Source organism: Lithobates pipiens, unplaced genomic scaffold, assembly GCF_037356315.1.
Source record: "Lithobates pipiens isolate NorthernLeopardFrog02 unplaced genomic scaffold, aLitPip1_a1.2 Scaffold_19, whole genome shotgun sequence".
NCBI lineage: Eukaryota > Metazoa > Chordata > Amphibia > Anura > Ranidae > Lithobates > Lithobates pipiens.
In genome coordinates this window covers 403,393,359-403,409,548 of record NW_027507764.1, presented here as the reverse complement: position 1 = coordinate 403,409,548, position 16,190 = coordinate 403,393,359, and the positions used below count along the sequence as shown (strand labels likewise).

The following is a 16,190-nucleotide window of genomic DNA, read 5'->3' as shown; positions in this document are numbered from 1 at the left end:
GGCAATCAAACAAAAAGTGGACTTACTAGCTGTGCAGGAAACGCACTTTCATAAACTGTCTAAACCCGTGTGCTCGCACCAAAACTTCCCATATGTCATCCACTCTTCTATCACGGCGAAGAAAAGAGGGGTCATGATTGCCGTAAGAGACTCGGTTAACTTTGAACTTAAAGACTCTATTATTGATCCCGATGGTAGGTTCATCATTTTGGTTTGCAATATAAATATGATTCCCATTACCTTTGCATGCGTATATGCTCCTAATTCGCACCAACTAAAATTTCTAAAGAAGGTTATTAAACAAATAGAGCGGGTGCGTGTTGGAAGCATATTAATTTGTGGGGACTTCAATATGATTTTGGATAGAGACCTAGATACCTCCTCTGGAGTCAGGAATCACTTCCCTAAATTTCGAGATCTCCTACATCAGGAAGGACTATATGACGCTTGGCGTTGCCTAAATGCGAACGAAAGATCATACACGTATTACTCCCCTAGATTTAATTCCTACTCCAGACTAGATATGTTTCTCACCGATAAGGACCTACTTCACAGAATTACACACTCCTCTATCCTAGATATTACATGGTCAGATCATGCACCCATCATGATCCATATTGAGGGAGGTAGAACTTACGCTCCGTCCCGCATATGGCGGAACAACGAGTCTGTACTGCAAGACCCACAATTTCAAACAGAAATCTCCCAACAACTTGTAGAATATTTTAAGATCAATGACCCCAAATGTACCAGCCCTTTCATTAATTGAAATGCCCACAAAGCCTTCATTAGGGGGGCCCTAATAAAAATCAACTCCAAAATCCAGAAAACCCGCTCTACTAATTTAAACAACCTACTAACTGAACTCCGCTCTTTAGAACAACGCAACCAACTAAGCCCATCTATTGACCTCGCAACTCAATTATTCCAAATCAGTTACAAAATTAGAGAATGGTATAGCGCATTACATGACCGCTCTATGACAAGGCTCCGACTTAATTATTATGGAAACAACAATAAAGCAGGCAAATTCCTGGCCAATCGCTTAAAAGTCAAAACGTACTAAAACGACAATCCCACATCTGTTCCACCCCAAAACAGCAACCAAAGTAGAACACCCCCAAGAAATTGCAGACGCATTCGCAGATTACTATGCATCTCTTTACAACCTCCATACGGACCCCAACACAATTAAGCCAACAAAAGAGAACATAGAATCTTTCTTAGCTAAAATCCGTTTACCTTCCTTATCAGACGCCCAACTTCAGGAATTAAGAGCACCATTCACATCCACTGAGTTGGGGAAAGCTATCCAATCTCTACCCTCAGGGAAATCCCCAGGCCCAGATGGGCTCTCTAATGTATATTATAAAACTTTCAGCCATATTCTATCCCCGCACCTTCTTTCTATTTTTAATGTAGCTAGGACAACCAGATCTTTCCCAGCAGAAATGCTCAAAGCCTATGTTGTCACCCTACCCAAACCTGGGAAATCTCCAGACACACCAGCCAACTTCCGCCCCATTTCTCTCCTCAATGGACATATAAAACTATACGCTAAAGTAATAGCGAACAGGATTTTCAATATTATGCCAAACTTAATAAACCCAGACCAAACTGGATTCACGAAAGGGAGACAGACATCAGACGCCACACGGCGCTTACTAAACCTCATTCACCAAGCTGGGACTCGTGGAACGCCTTCTCTGCTTCTCTCAATAGACGCGGAGAAGGCGTTCGACAGGGTCCAATGGGAGTACATGGAGGCAGTGCTAAGGAAATTTGGTTTTCAAAATGAGGCCCTGTCGGTTATCCTGGCACTTTATTCCACGCCCTCCGCCCAAGTGTTTACCATGGGGCTTCTCTCCAAAACCTTTACCATATCGAATGGCACCCGCCAGGGGTGTCCTTTGTCACATATAGTATTTAACTAGATGATAGAACCCCTGGCAGAGACCATTAGATCTCATCCGCATATTTCAGGACTTAAAGCCCAACGAAAAGACCATATAGTCAATTTGTTCGCTGATGATATCATACTTTTCTTATCAAATCCAGTTGTGTGTCTACCTCACACACATGAAATCTTAGAAGCTTTTGGAAGGATATCTTACTATAAAGTAAACTTTACAAAATCACTAATATTAGATCTGGGGCTAAACCGCCACGTGAGTTCGCATCTTAAACAGACTTTCCCGTATGTATGGGCATCCAAACAGATCCCTTACCTAGGCATACAGTTGACAACGAACCTATCTCTCATTGCAGATGTTAACATTAAACATCTTCTACAAGAAATCAAAAAAAACATATCCAAAATCTCAATAACCGAACTATCGTGGGCAGGGAGAATAGCAGCCTTTAAAATGCTGATACTACCAAAAATTTTATATACATTCAGAATCCTCCCGATCCCTTATAAAGCTTCACACTTCCAAGAGTTGACTAAACTCCTCAAACAATACATCTGGCAGGGCAAAAGAGCAAGATGTCCCATTCATAAACTTATCATGCAGAGAAAGGCGGGAGGCATGGGCCTTCCGGACATCAAAGACTATTATTGGGCAGTAATACTGGCACAAGCTAAACTCTGGTTTTTACAAAACCCTGAACAACTATGGGTAAACCTTGAAGAGTGTATAGCAAAAACCCAACACATGAGTCTTCTTCTCATGGCATAACATATTTCTCCCCAATGATTGTAGCGACTATTGTCGCATGGAGACACCTACAACAACAAGTGTTAGTACATCTCCACATGGCAGTCAGAATTCCGATTCAGACCTTGGAAATACTGATACCGTACAGCACGGTCACCAAATGGAAGGAAAACGGAATAGAGTGGGTAGATGACTTATATACCCAAAAGACATTAAGATCGTTTGACTCCTTACAATCCAAATACAATATCCCCCAAACCAGCAAATTTCTACATAACCAGGTGTCATCCTTTTTAAAGAGATCTCCTCCACCGAGCATTGAAATTAATAGCCCAATTTGGCAATACTTTATATCTCCCAACACCAAGACCCAAGGCATCTCACTTGTATACAATACTTTACAATAAAAACAAATGTTGGTGAAATCCTCCTCCATGCTCACATGGGAGAAGGATTTAAATCAGACTTACGATATCAATCAATGGAGCAAGGCCCTTAGATACAATTACACAGCCACCCATTGTGTCAATCATTGGGAGCTCACCCAGAAGATACTTCACAAATGGTATAGGACACCACACCAATTAGCAAGAATGTTTTCTACACACTCTTCACTTTGTTGGAGAGATTGTGGTAGCGTAGGTACTATATTGCATATATTCTGGCACTGTAAAAACGTTTCTAGTTATTGGAGGAAATTATTCAGTATACTCGCAGAAAATCACAGGAATGTTGCAAACCCCAAATCCAGCTTTAGCAATTCTCCACCTCGGTATAGATAACTACCCGCCCCAATTCCACACAGTAGTGATCCATATCCTGACTACAGCCAAATTAATTATTGCCCGACACTGGAAAGGCACACAATCCCCAAATCCTTCAGAAGTGTTAGTCCAGGTGAACTTGAACTTTCAATATGAAAGATTGTTAGCTCTGAGGAATTCTTGTGGCAAGAAATTTGACCAACAATGGAAGTGCTGGACAGAGTGGTACAAGAAATAAACTCTACCGTTATTGCTATTGAGATAAATACCTGATACTGCGGCAGTTGTTGTCCGGCGATACTCTAGATGACCCTTCCGACACAGCGTGATCCCAGTTGGGGTGTGGGGGGAGCCAGATAGAGGTCGCTGAAATTTATGGTTGCACCACCCACTTAAATGTAATAGTTGCAATTTTAATTAAGAGATTGAGCTAACAACATAAAGATGTGAATATGAAACCAGTGGTAGAAAACTGGATTTACACTTATAAGCGCATTTTTTTTTTTTTTTTTTTCCTCCTCTTTCTTTTATTCCTTTCCTTTTTTCTGGATGTAAAACCACCAAATTGTAGTTCACTACTACCTGTACTCGTTTCATTATGTTTGTACTGTATGAAAACTTTCAATAAAAATAAATTTAAAAAAAAATTTTTTTCCGCCAGTCACAGTTGCAAGTCAACCTGGAGGAAGATGATTTTTAAACATATACGTAACATTTTTGTATAAAATCCAGCCAAAGAATGAAAGTTCCCAATGGATTCATAAACCTAGTTCATGCATTATTTTTAGGGAACAATTTTACCTTTCAGCTCCACTTTGGAATCATTTTCTTTTTTGCCATTCTTCCTATTTGGAAAGTATTTTTCAAAACCTGAAAAATAAACATGTTTTGCTTAAAGTGGGCACATTTTAACTATTTTGTCATTAAAATGTCAATATAAATGTACACATTATAGCCTAGAATAGATAAGTGCTTTTAAGCTGAACTTGCAAAAGTGAAAAGATTAACTAATGTAACAAATATTTTTGAGAAAAATTTTAAAGAGGTTTTTCAGTTTTAAGCAAAAACTACCTCTAACGGTCTTATATGAATAAAAGTTATTAAAATGCCGCCAAACCTTATAGGATTCAAATTTTTATTTTTTTTCTAGCGGGGGGGGGGGGGAAATGATAAAAAAATAGGGCATTGCTAACCTTAATCCTGGGACCTGTGGTCTAGTTAACCACCAGTTATACTTGTAATAAACGGTCCCCCAAAGCTGCTCTTTTTTGTTGTTTTTTTTTTTGTTTTGTCTTCAAACAGTCTTGCTGCTGCCCCCTCAATGTCATCACATACAATGGTACAATAGAACGATAGTCTTGCATTGTACACGGTGATGCAGAGGTGTCCATCCACATTCCGGTGTCTAAGAATAGGACCAGCGCACTGACTGGTGCACAATTCTGCAATGCATCAAACTTACTTTAGTATCTTATAACCAAAACAAGCATTGAATCCTATTATTAGCTGAAGGAAAGCAAGGTGATGGTGGTTATTTTTAGCACATCTTCACTGCATCTGAGCACCACAAACCAAAAACACCATTTCATTAATTTTTACTATTCAAAGCAAACTCCCCCATCCATCCATGTCTCTATGCTTTATTTTGTTGAGAAATCACCCACTAGCATTTCTAGCTGTGGCCATCTTGAGTATAGGCAGATGGTTCATGTAGCATTTACTTCCTGGAATCTGCCCTTAGCTCAGGCATGCAGGAGAGTGTGCTTAGCTGAAAAAAACCCTCCTTCTCTCCTCCCCTCCTGGCACGTATGACATCATCTGACTGGGCAAGAAACCAGGAAGTAACTGAAGAAATGTAAAAAAAAAAAAATAGAAAAGTTTAAAACACGTTAATATGATATGGTGTACTTTATGTACAAATTATAGCAGCATGAGGATTAAAAATAAAAATAATCAAGAGTGAAATTCCACTAACAGAATGCACTAAGGTTTAGCTTTACCTTGTATTAAACTTTTTTTTTTAGGGAAAAAGACTGAAATTGTTAACAAACCCCCCCAACAAAACAAAACAAAAAAAAGAAAAGGATTGGATCCTGCTCCATTTAAGAATTTTATACAGCACAGTGCTTGCGCTGTGTCATTTGGCCCCCTGTATCACCTGAAATACCTGGCTGGCCATATCCTTCCTCCCTGTACACAGACTCTGATAGATCAGGGCTGCTGAGCCCTGACATCGTTGTCAGTGCACTCGCCTTAGTCATACGCTGATCTGCTATCCCTGTCTTCTCTGTCCTCATCCCTCCTCCCCTCCCTGTCTGCTTGTACCCATCTGGCGCTAAATCCTCCCATCCTCTCTGTACTATAATAAGTGTCCCTGAGCCTGTGTAATGTAAAAAAAAAAAAAAAAATAAAAATATCTGCCAATCTGTACCTATATGATCACGGCACCCTGACGTCAGCAGGAGGGCTCGGCCGCACCCACTGGAACTACGAGCCGAGAGAGAAGAAAGCTGACAAGTCAGCTGAGTGCCGGTAGCCGAGCTTATATTAGGTACAATCCAGCAGATTTTTTACAATACACAGGGACACTTATTATGGTACAGAGGGGATGGGTGGATTTGAAAGAAGTGGGTTAACAACCACTTTAAAAACCAGTCCTATTTTTTAAACTTGCTAGAAAAATACTTAGAACCCCCAAACATTTTTTTTTTCAGAGAATAAAATGGTCGGCCATTGCAATACTTTCTCACACTGTATTTGCGCAGCGGTCTTACAAACACATTTTTGGGGAAAAAAATAAAAATTCTTGAACAAAAATAAAAAAAATAAAAACAGTAAAGTTAGCCCTTTTTTTTATATTGTGAAAGATAATGTTACACCGAGTACATTGATACCCAACATGTCATGCTTCAAAATTGTGCCCGCTTGTGGAATGGCGACAAACATTGGCCCAAAAAAAATCTCCATAGGTGACGTTTAAAATTTTCTACAGGTTAACAGTTTGGAGTTACAGAGGAGGTCTTTTGCTAGAATTATTGCTCTCGCTTTAACAATCGCGGCAATACCTCACATGTGGTTTTGACACTATGTACATATGTGGGAAGGTCCTACGTATACATTTGCTTCTGCGTGAGCCTGGAGGGACGGGGAGCTTTACTTTTTTATTTTTACACTGTCCCTTAAAAAAAAAAAAAAAAAAAAAAAAAATTTGGGTCACTTATTCCCATTACAAGAAATGTAAAACATCCCTTGTAATAAAGAAAAAAAAAAAAAAAAAAAAAAACCATGACAGGACCACAAAAATACCTCAGATTTCACATTTACACTTAAAGGGACATTAAAAAAAAAAAAAGAAAAAAGTTATTGCTTTTAAGGCCGTTGGGCGGAAGTGACACTTGATGGCGCTTCCCTCATCCAACGTCATTGAGTCGAGTGGAGGCCCAGTCATTCCCTCACTTGACAGTGCCTCTGAGGGGAAAGGATCGGATTGCCTCTGCCACTACTGGCGGCTCCGGTAAGCGGCAGAGAGAACCGGAACACGGTGGGAGGGGTGGTGGGCACCTCACCTGCCAACGATAAAAGTGATCTCACTGTGAATTCGCCGCAGAGATTACTTTCATCCCAAAGCGGACCGCTCGCCGTTTCAGAAAATACCTTGGTTATGGCAGCTATCTTTGACGGTATTCAGTGCCAAAGTACTGACGTATAATGACAGCAAGCGGTTTGGAAGCGGTTAAAAAAATAAAAATGAATAAATCCTGTCCAAAAAAATAAATAAAATAAAATACTGACCCTGACCAAAACACAAAAACTGTGGCACTGACCTAAATCAAACCTTGAGCTAGGTATTTTTTTTTTTACTTATTTTATTTTTTACATTTTTTATTTTTTCGCTTTACGCACTTTTTTTTCCTATCTCTACAAGGACAGAGAAGGATATAATGCATCTCTCACATCCGTTCACAAAGACAGAAAACACAGGGACGGCTTCATGGTGACTGATCACTGTGATAGCCAATTATAGGCTACCACAGAGATCCGGTGACCTGGAAATGGCGGTTGTGGGTCCCAAACATTAGAACAGGGCTGGGGCTCTCAGGGAAGACCCCGGTCTCTGATGGGAGTGCGTCTTGCAGTGTGCTCCCAGCACAAAAAGGTAGATACGCAAATATACCGCCCCACGGAAAAAAGCCCAGTCCATTTGCGTACGGTCAGCGTGAAGGGGTTAAAAGGATCAGTTATTGGTTTAATAACTATACCTCAAAGTTCTCTTAGAATTATAGAATGAATATCATCAGGACCCATTGTTTTTAACATTAGAATTTTAAAGGCAACATCAGGAGTATTAAGTTTATATACATTTTAGTGATATGTTAGTTCAGCTATGAATATTTTGGCTGGTGATTGTCCCTGAATGGTGATTTAAAATTAGTAATGTTGATTAATATTGTGGATATGACTGGAAAAAGCAGAAGAAATAGAAAATATTGTGGAACAGTGGCTTACAGCACTGAGGTTCTTGGTTCAAGTCCCAGCCAGGATATTATCAGCATGGAATCTGCATGTCCTCCCTATGATTTCATGAATATGCTAGATAGCATTAGGCCGCTGTCCAAGTTGGTCCTTGTATGTGTGCGTGCATATATTTCTGTATGTGAAATAAGGACCCTAGATTGTAAGCTCATTGAGGTCAGGGATGGATGTGAATGTACTATATGTAAAGTGCTGCATAAATTGCTAGTGCTATTGAAATGCCTGTAATAAAAAAAAAAGAAGAAAAAAAAAAAAAAAAAGTTACAAATGTCAATGGTCCCAAAAATGTGTGAAAAGTGTCCGATCTGTCCGCTATATATATATATATATATATATATTTATTTTATTTTTTTTCAGAAGTTTATCCCCCATTTTGTAGACACTACAACTTTTGCACAAACCAATCAATACGCACTGATTGTGTTTTTTTTTTTTTTTAACACCAAAAATATGTAGAAGAATATATATCGGCCTAAACTGATGAAGAAATTGTTTTAAAAAATATTTGGGGATATTATAAAAACTAAAAATAAATAAAAAAATAATTTTCCAGAATTGTCACTTTTTTTTTTTTGTTTACAACGCAAAAATTTAAAAACCCCAGGTGGTGATCAAATACCACCAAAAGAAATCTATTTGTGGGGAAAAAAGGACGACAATTTTGTTTGGGTACCATGTTGCACGACCGTGCAATTGTCAGTTGAAGCGCCACAGCGCCGAATCGCAAAAAATGGCCTAGTCGTTAAGTGGGCAAATCCTTCCAGGGCTGAAGTGGTTAAAAAAACTGCATACTAAACTAAAACCTCTTTACCTCCGACTACCTACCTTTAGGAGGCTGGGCACAAAACCTTGTGTACGCAGCTATCACATTAGCCAGTAAAGCGTTCCTGTTTATTCTTGTCACTTGAGTTTGAATCTGAAATACATAATCAATTTTACTATGCATGACACATTCTGAAAGCTTAAACATACCGTATGTGAATAAAACACAGATATACCTAAAAAAAAAAAAAAAAAAAAAAAAAAAAAGCAAGAGAACAACATATTGCATACTAAAATTTAAATACATAGAATTTAGGAAAACATTTGTATTATTTACAAGAAATGTAATAAAAAAAATAAAATAAAAAAAAAACAGGCAACACCAATACTAGCCCTCCTGCAATAAAACAGTCATAACTGTCAGTAACAAAACACCAAGAGCAATGACATGTACTTCCTTATGTAAACCACAAAACCATTTGCAGAACAATGAAAGATGGCTGCCATGAGTTAAAACAGAATTCCACACAAAAAAATTGCCCAAAATAAAACCAGCTTTGCTGCATTAATCACCATTAAAATCAGAGTCCCCTGTAGTACTTTTCTCTGCCACTAGATGTCCACTTAAGCGGAACTAAAACCATCAATTTAAGAGGTCCACTCTAAAGTGGACCTTCCGCTCATTGGAATCCTCCCCCCCCTCCGGCGCCACAATTGGCACCTTTCAGGGGGGAGGGGGGTGCAGGTACCTGTACAGTACAGGTATCTGCACCCACTTCCGGCGTATATTCTGAAGACACGCCCCTTTCCGCAGAATCTACGCCCCTTTCCGAAAGTCCCCGGCTGCCTGCTGGGAAACACGCGGATCCCAGAGACAGCGCGGACTATCCTTATTGCCGGCCGAAAGGCTCCACTTCCTGATTCCCATACCCAAGATGGCGGCGGCAGCACCCGAGAGACGATCGACAGATCGGCTTCGGGTGCCGACATCGCAGGCGTGCTGGGCGGGTAAGTGTCATTATTTAAAAAGTCAGCAGCTGCAGTATTTGTAGCTGCTGGCTTTAAAAAAAAAAAAAAAAAAAAAAAAAAAAAAAAACGCGGACTCCCGCTTTAACAATTTCCTAAAACTACATTCAATGTATACTGCGAATGATAATTGTCACAGTTGTTTGTGCTCTCAACCAAACTGTCAAGCTATCAAATGGTTGGAGTCATAAATGATCGTATGGGCAGCACCGTAGCAACTGCAGATCAAACAGAGGCTAAGCTTCATTGGCTGTAAAGGATAGAAGAGTTTAGTGTTGCTTTAGGTAGTTACAGCAACATTTCCCCCCCCCCCTTTTGGGCTAAAGGTTTTACATAAAACAATCAATAAACATTGTACACACCTCTGTCAGTGGCAAATAGCTTGTTTCAACACTCTAACTGCTACTGTGTCTGGACAGCGTGGTCTGTTAAGTTCAAAAACTACAGACTTACTGGCTGGATCACCCAATGAAAATAAAAGGAAAACAGCCTAAAAAAAAAAAAAAAAAAAAAACTAATACAACCTGCACATCTAAGAATGTCTAAGATGCAACATAATAAAAGTAGAATTGTAGGCAACACCTCCCCCCCATTTTGGGTAGTTAGGGAGGTTTAGAACTCCTGTCAATTTTTTCTTGGCCAACTGTGTCCCACTGGAGTGTTACCTTCACATTTTGCCTATGGGATGGGAAGTGAAGGTAGCTCGCCAATGGGATACAGATGGCAAAGAAAAAAATCTGACAGGCGTTAACCCTCCCTAACTACCACCAGTGATAGAAAATGCCTGCAAAGGACTGGAATCTCCTGGAGCCCCCCAGGTCACCAGGACTAGTGGCCCCCATTGGAAGATTTCCCATTCATTACTTTTCTGGGGACAACCCAACATTTTTGATGTTCTTTTACTTTCAATGATAAACATGACAAACAGAGGGTGAATTTACCACACAGGGGCAGAGGTAGCAATAAAAATCTGACAGATATTCAAACCCATTTTCACTCCGCCCAAAACGAAAGAATAAAGGCAAAACCTGTTATACTTTTTACGCTGCTTTAAAACGGAGCGACCTTAGAAATCATCTTAGGAATTAAGCCTTGTAGCTTATGCAGTCGAGTTACACAACACATTATGCAAGTCACCTCTAGAGGCCTATGCTCCTGCAGATCAGACAAACAGCAACTCAACATGAAGTCACAGGCAGAATAGCAAATAAAGAAGCAATTCTTCACTGACAACTGCTTGAAGAGCTCAATCACGATTGCTGTGAAAGCCAGTGATTGGCTATCACAGTGATCAGTAACAGTATCAGAATATCTAGGTCATTATCAAGTTTGGGATTAAAATGTCAGGGTCAGCACAGCACAAGGGAAAGCAGTACCATGTGTTGTGCTGCATCATTATACAAGAGCAACTTTTGGTCTGTTCCTGTGTGTTAGTAGCGTATTGAAAATGAATGGGCTTCCTAACAGCTCATCTACATTTGCATTACAATTGCTTTTCACAAGTGCAGCTGTAAGGCATTCAGCAGGCCACACGGTCACCCTCTGATCCCCATATTTTTAGCTTTTGGTTTTCAGTTGTAGATTGGCCCCATTCACTTGAATTTAACTGTAGTAGTGCCCACCGAATGAATTTGTGTAGCAATTGTACAACCCAATCCAGATGTCTTTGCAACTTAAGAGGTCCAGCCATAGTAAATAAACAGCCAGACATGAGGAGCGCCAATGTGGGTGGACGTACCGATACACCCCCCTGCATGTGCTTGCTCCCTGGGAATGCACAGCAGCGTGCTCTGGGGACACTGCGGAAAACACTGATCATTGCACTGGGTCCCCTGTGAATGGCCCTGGTACTATGTGATCACTGTAGCCAATCAGCAATCACATGGATAGTAGTAAACAATGGGGGTTATTTACAAAAGGCAAATCCACTTTGCATTGCAAGTGCACTTGGAAGTATAGTCGCTCTAAATCTAAGGGGTAGATCCGAAATGAGTGAAAGCTCTGCTGATTTTATCATCCAATCATGTGCAAGCTAAAATGCTGTTTTTTTTTCCCCCCATTGCATGTCCCCCTCAGATCTACAGCGACTTTACTTCCAAGTGCACTTGCAGTGCAAAGTGGATTTTCCTTTAGTAAATAACCCCCAACATGTCATTTCCTGTCATCATGGTTTACTACTGTGCGATCATCATGACTGTAAAAGCAATCACAGTGTAAACCCCCCCCCCCCCCCTCCCAAAATCAGATCCAAATTTTTTTTTTTTGATGGAGGATGGACGCCACGGACTAGGCCGAAGCCACAGCCTCGCCTAAAAAGTCCTGCCGGCAGCACCATGGAAAAAAAAATTGATTTGCTGAAATTTTGAATCGATTTGACCTCTCAACTCGATTCAAGATTTAAATCAATTTTTTTCCCCAGCCCTAGTGTCACTATGAATAAACTAAGCCTAACACACAGGAATGTAAAAGAGTGATTAGGTACAGAAGACAAAGGCTGGGATTAAAACAGAATTCCACATAGGGTTATTTTGTAAATTTGCGTATTCCATAGTAAGATCCCTCTATAAGTCGAAAATCACTGTTGTGATTGGTTAACCACTTCCCGACCGGCGCATGCCGATGTACGTCGGCAGAATGGCACTGGCAGGCATATTGGCGTACAGGTACGTCCATTTTTATATGCCGCCCTGCCATCGTGTGCGCGCCGCGATCGTGTCACGTGGAGGCTGAACGGGGAGATCCCATTGTAAACAGCATCTCCCCATTCTGCCTAGCAACAAGTGACACTGATCTCTGCTCCATGTGATTGGAGCAGAGATCAGTGTTCACTAACACAAAGCCAAGCCCCCCACAGTTAGTAACACGCCCCTAGGAACACTTAACCCCTACACTGCCACCCCCTGGTTCACCCCTTCACTGCCAGTGTCATTTACATAGGAATCAGTGCATTTGCATAGCACTGATTGCTGTATAAATGACAATGGTCCCAAAAATGTGTCAAAAATGTCCGATGTGTCCGCCATAATGTCGCAGTCACAATAAAAAAAAAAAAATTTAAAATAAATAAATCACTGATCGCCGCCATTACTAGTAAAAAAAAAAAAAAAAATATTAAATAAAAATGCCATAAATCTATCCCCTATTTTGGAAACGCTAGAACTTTTGCACAAACCAATCGCTTATTGGGGGATATTTATTATAACAAAAAGTAAACAATAATGCGTTTTTTTTTTTAAATTGTCGCTCTATTTGTGTTTATAGCGCAAAAAATAAAAACCGCATGGGTGATCAAATACCACCAAAAGAAAGCTCTATTTGTGGGAAAAAAAGGACTTCAATTTTGTTTGGGAGCCACTTCGCACGACCGCGCAATTGTCAGTTAAAGTGGCGCTGTGAGTCACAGGTTGGACACTGGGGGTAAATGCACCTCTCCACTAGTGATGGGCTCGGGTGTGTTCGCACAGCTCACGTGCAGAGCCCGCCAGGAAGTCGGCACAGCGCTGCGCTAATCACAGGCAGTGAGATATTTTCCCAATGTGTTGCTGCAGAGATCGGGCAATGTCTCATTACCTGTGATTAGTGCAGCGCTGCGTCGACTTCCTGGCAGGCTCTGCACGTGAGCTGTGTGAACACGCCCGAGCCCATCACTGCTCTCCGCTATACTATATAGTTGGTATACATTGTACCTTCATCTGTTCTATCACATTTGTGTTCTGAAGTAAGGATGAGCTCAGGTGTGTTCGCATGGAACACATGCTGAACCCGCCAGGAAGTCGCGCTGCGCTAATCACAGGCAGTGAGACATTGTGCGACTGCAGAGATCGGGGCAATGTCTCACTGCCAGTGATTAGCGCAGCGATGCGCCGAATTCCTGGCGGGCTCTGTACGTGTTCCATGCGAACACGCCTGAGCTCATCCCTATTCTGAAACTACTAAAGTTGAACCTGTCCATGTGTCCGACAGGCGTTAGGTCCAATGTCCAGGTGTGATTTCAGGCTGGGCTCACATCAGGGGTCCCTGTCCTAATGCCTGCCAGACACATGGACATTTTCTCTGTGATTTCAGCCACTTTTGTAGCCTCACATGTTATGCACCCCTAACATAGAGTATAGTGGTAAGGGGCGTTCACCCACCCACTTGTATGGCCATAGAAGACTATGACATATGACTGCAGTCAGGCTCAGGTGTCAGTAGGAGGCCGCCATGGTCATTCCGGTTACTCACCTTCCTTACACAGCAGCCTCCGGGGCGCCGGCTATGAGGCACTAAAGGGAGGAAAGCGCCGCTCAGAGGCCGGCACAGCCCAGACAGCTGCAAGCACCGGTGAGCCATGAAGCCCCGACTCACTACACCGACTTCACACTCCCATCTAATACATAACACGACCTCCACAGGAGCCTACAGGAACACAGCAGTGACGTCACCGGCCGCACCAATCCCGACTCGGTCTCCGTGTCCCTGCTTAGTGACGACGGACAGGGGGCGGGGCCCAGTGACAGCTCTGTTCCCTGTGTGCCCGTGACTCTGATCAGTCACCGTGACTGTGCTCCCTCTACATAATACCAGAGAAGAGAATGAATCACAGAGAGGGGCCTGAGGAAAGAATGTGATGGTGGGATATACCTGGAGTACAACAGGAGAATAATACTCCCATCATGTAGTAGATCAGGGAATAATACTCCATTGTGTAGTGGATCAGGAAATAATACTCACATCATGTAGCAGATCAGGAAATAATATGCCCATCATGTAGCAGATCAGGGAATAATATGCCCATCATGTAGAAGATCAGGGAATAATACTCCATTGTGTAGTGGATCAGGGAATAATACTCCATCATCTAGTAGATCAGGGAATAATACTCCCATCATCTAGTAGATCAGGGAATAATACTCCATCGTGTAGTAGATCAGGGAATAATACTCCATCGTGTAGTAGATCAGGGAATAATACTCCCATCATGTAGCAGATCAGGGAATAATACGCCAATCATGTAGTAGATCAGGGAAAAATACTCCATTGTGTAGTGGATCAGGGAATAATACTCCATTGTGTAGTAGATCAGGGAATAATACTCCATCATGTAGTAGATCAGGGAATAATACTCCCATCATGTAGTAGATTAGGGAATAATACTCCATCATGTAGTAGATCCGGGAATAATACTCCATTGTGTAGTAGATCAGGGAATAATACTCCATCATGTAGTAAATCAGGGAATAATACTCCCATCATGTAGCAGATCAGGGAATAATACGCCCATCATGTAGTAGATCCAGGAATAATACTCCATTGTGTAGTAGATCAGGGAATAATACTCCATCGTGTAGTCGATCAGGGAATAATACTCCATCGTGTAGTAGATCAAGGAATAATACTCCATTGTGTACTCCATCATGTAGTAGATCATGGAATAATACTCCATCATGAAGTAGATCAGGGAATAATACTCCATTGTGTAGTGGATCAGGGAATAATACTCCATCATGTAGTAGATCAGGGAATAATACTCCCATCATGTAGTAGATCAGGGAATAATATGCCCATCATATAGTAGATCAGGGAATAATACTCCATTGTGTAGTGAATCAGGGAATAATACTCCATCATCTAGTAGATCAGGGAATAATACTCCATCGTGTAGTAGATCCGGGAATAATACTCCATCGTGTAGTAGATCATGGAATAATACTCCATCATGTAGTAGATCAGGGAATAATACTCCCATCATGTAGCAGATCAGGGAATAATACGCCCATCATGTAGTAGATCAGGGAATAATACTCCATTGTGTAGTGGATCAGGGAATAATACTCCATCATGTAGTAGATCAGGGAATAATACTCCCATCATGTAGTAGATCAGGGAATAATACTCCCATCATGTAGTAGATCAGGGAATAATATGCCCATCATATAGTAGATCAGGGAATAATACTCCATTGTGTAGTGAATCAGGGAATAATACTCCATCATCTAGTAGATCAGGGAATAATACTCCATCGTGTAGTAGATCCGGGAATAATACTCCATCGTGTAGTAGATCATGGAATAATACTCCATCATGTAGTAGATCAGGGAATAATACTCCCATCATGTAGCAGATCAGGGAATAATACGCCCATCATGTAGTAGATCAGGGAATAATACTCCATTGTGTAGTGGATCAGGGAATAATACTCCATCATGTAGTAGATCAGGGAATAATACTCCCATCATGTAGTAGATCAGGGAATAATACTCCATCGCGTAGTAGATCCGGGAATAATACTCCATCGTGTAGTAGATCAGGGAATAATACTCCATCATGTAGTAGATCAGGGAATGATACTCCCATCATGTAGTAGATCAGGGAATAATACTCCCATCATGTAGTAGATACAGGAATAATAATCCATCGTGTAGTAGATCTGGGAATAATACTCCCATTGTGTAGTAGATCAGGG

The 16,190-nt window shown here is 41.1% G+C and overlaps 1 protein-coding gene across 1 annotated transcript in view; it reads right to left on the bottom strand.

Moving 5' to 3' along the window:
* The window catches only part of AFG3L2 (AFG3 like matrix AAA peptidase subunit 2), a 64,926-nt gene extending 50,749 nt beyond the window's left edge, over positions 1–14,177 (bottom strand). The window contains exons 1-3 of the mRNA XM_077492421.1: positions 13,970–14,177; positions 8,783–8,873; positions 4,226–4,294 (exon numbers count right to left, since the gene is read on the bottom strand). Coding sequence (XP_077348547.1) covers positions 4,226–4,294; positions 8,783–8,873; positions 13,970–14,077 — 268 coding nt within the window. The 5' untranslated portion in view covers positions 14,078–14,177. The remainder of the gene's footprint in view (positions 1–4,225; positions 4,295–8,782; positions 8,874–13,969) is intronic.
* Between the last annotated feature and the right edge of the window lie 2,013 nt (positions 14,178–16,190).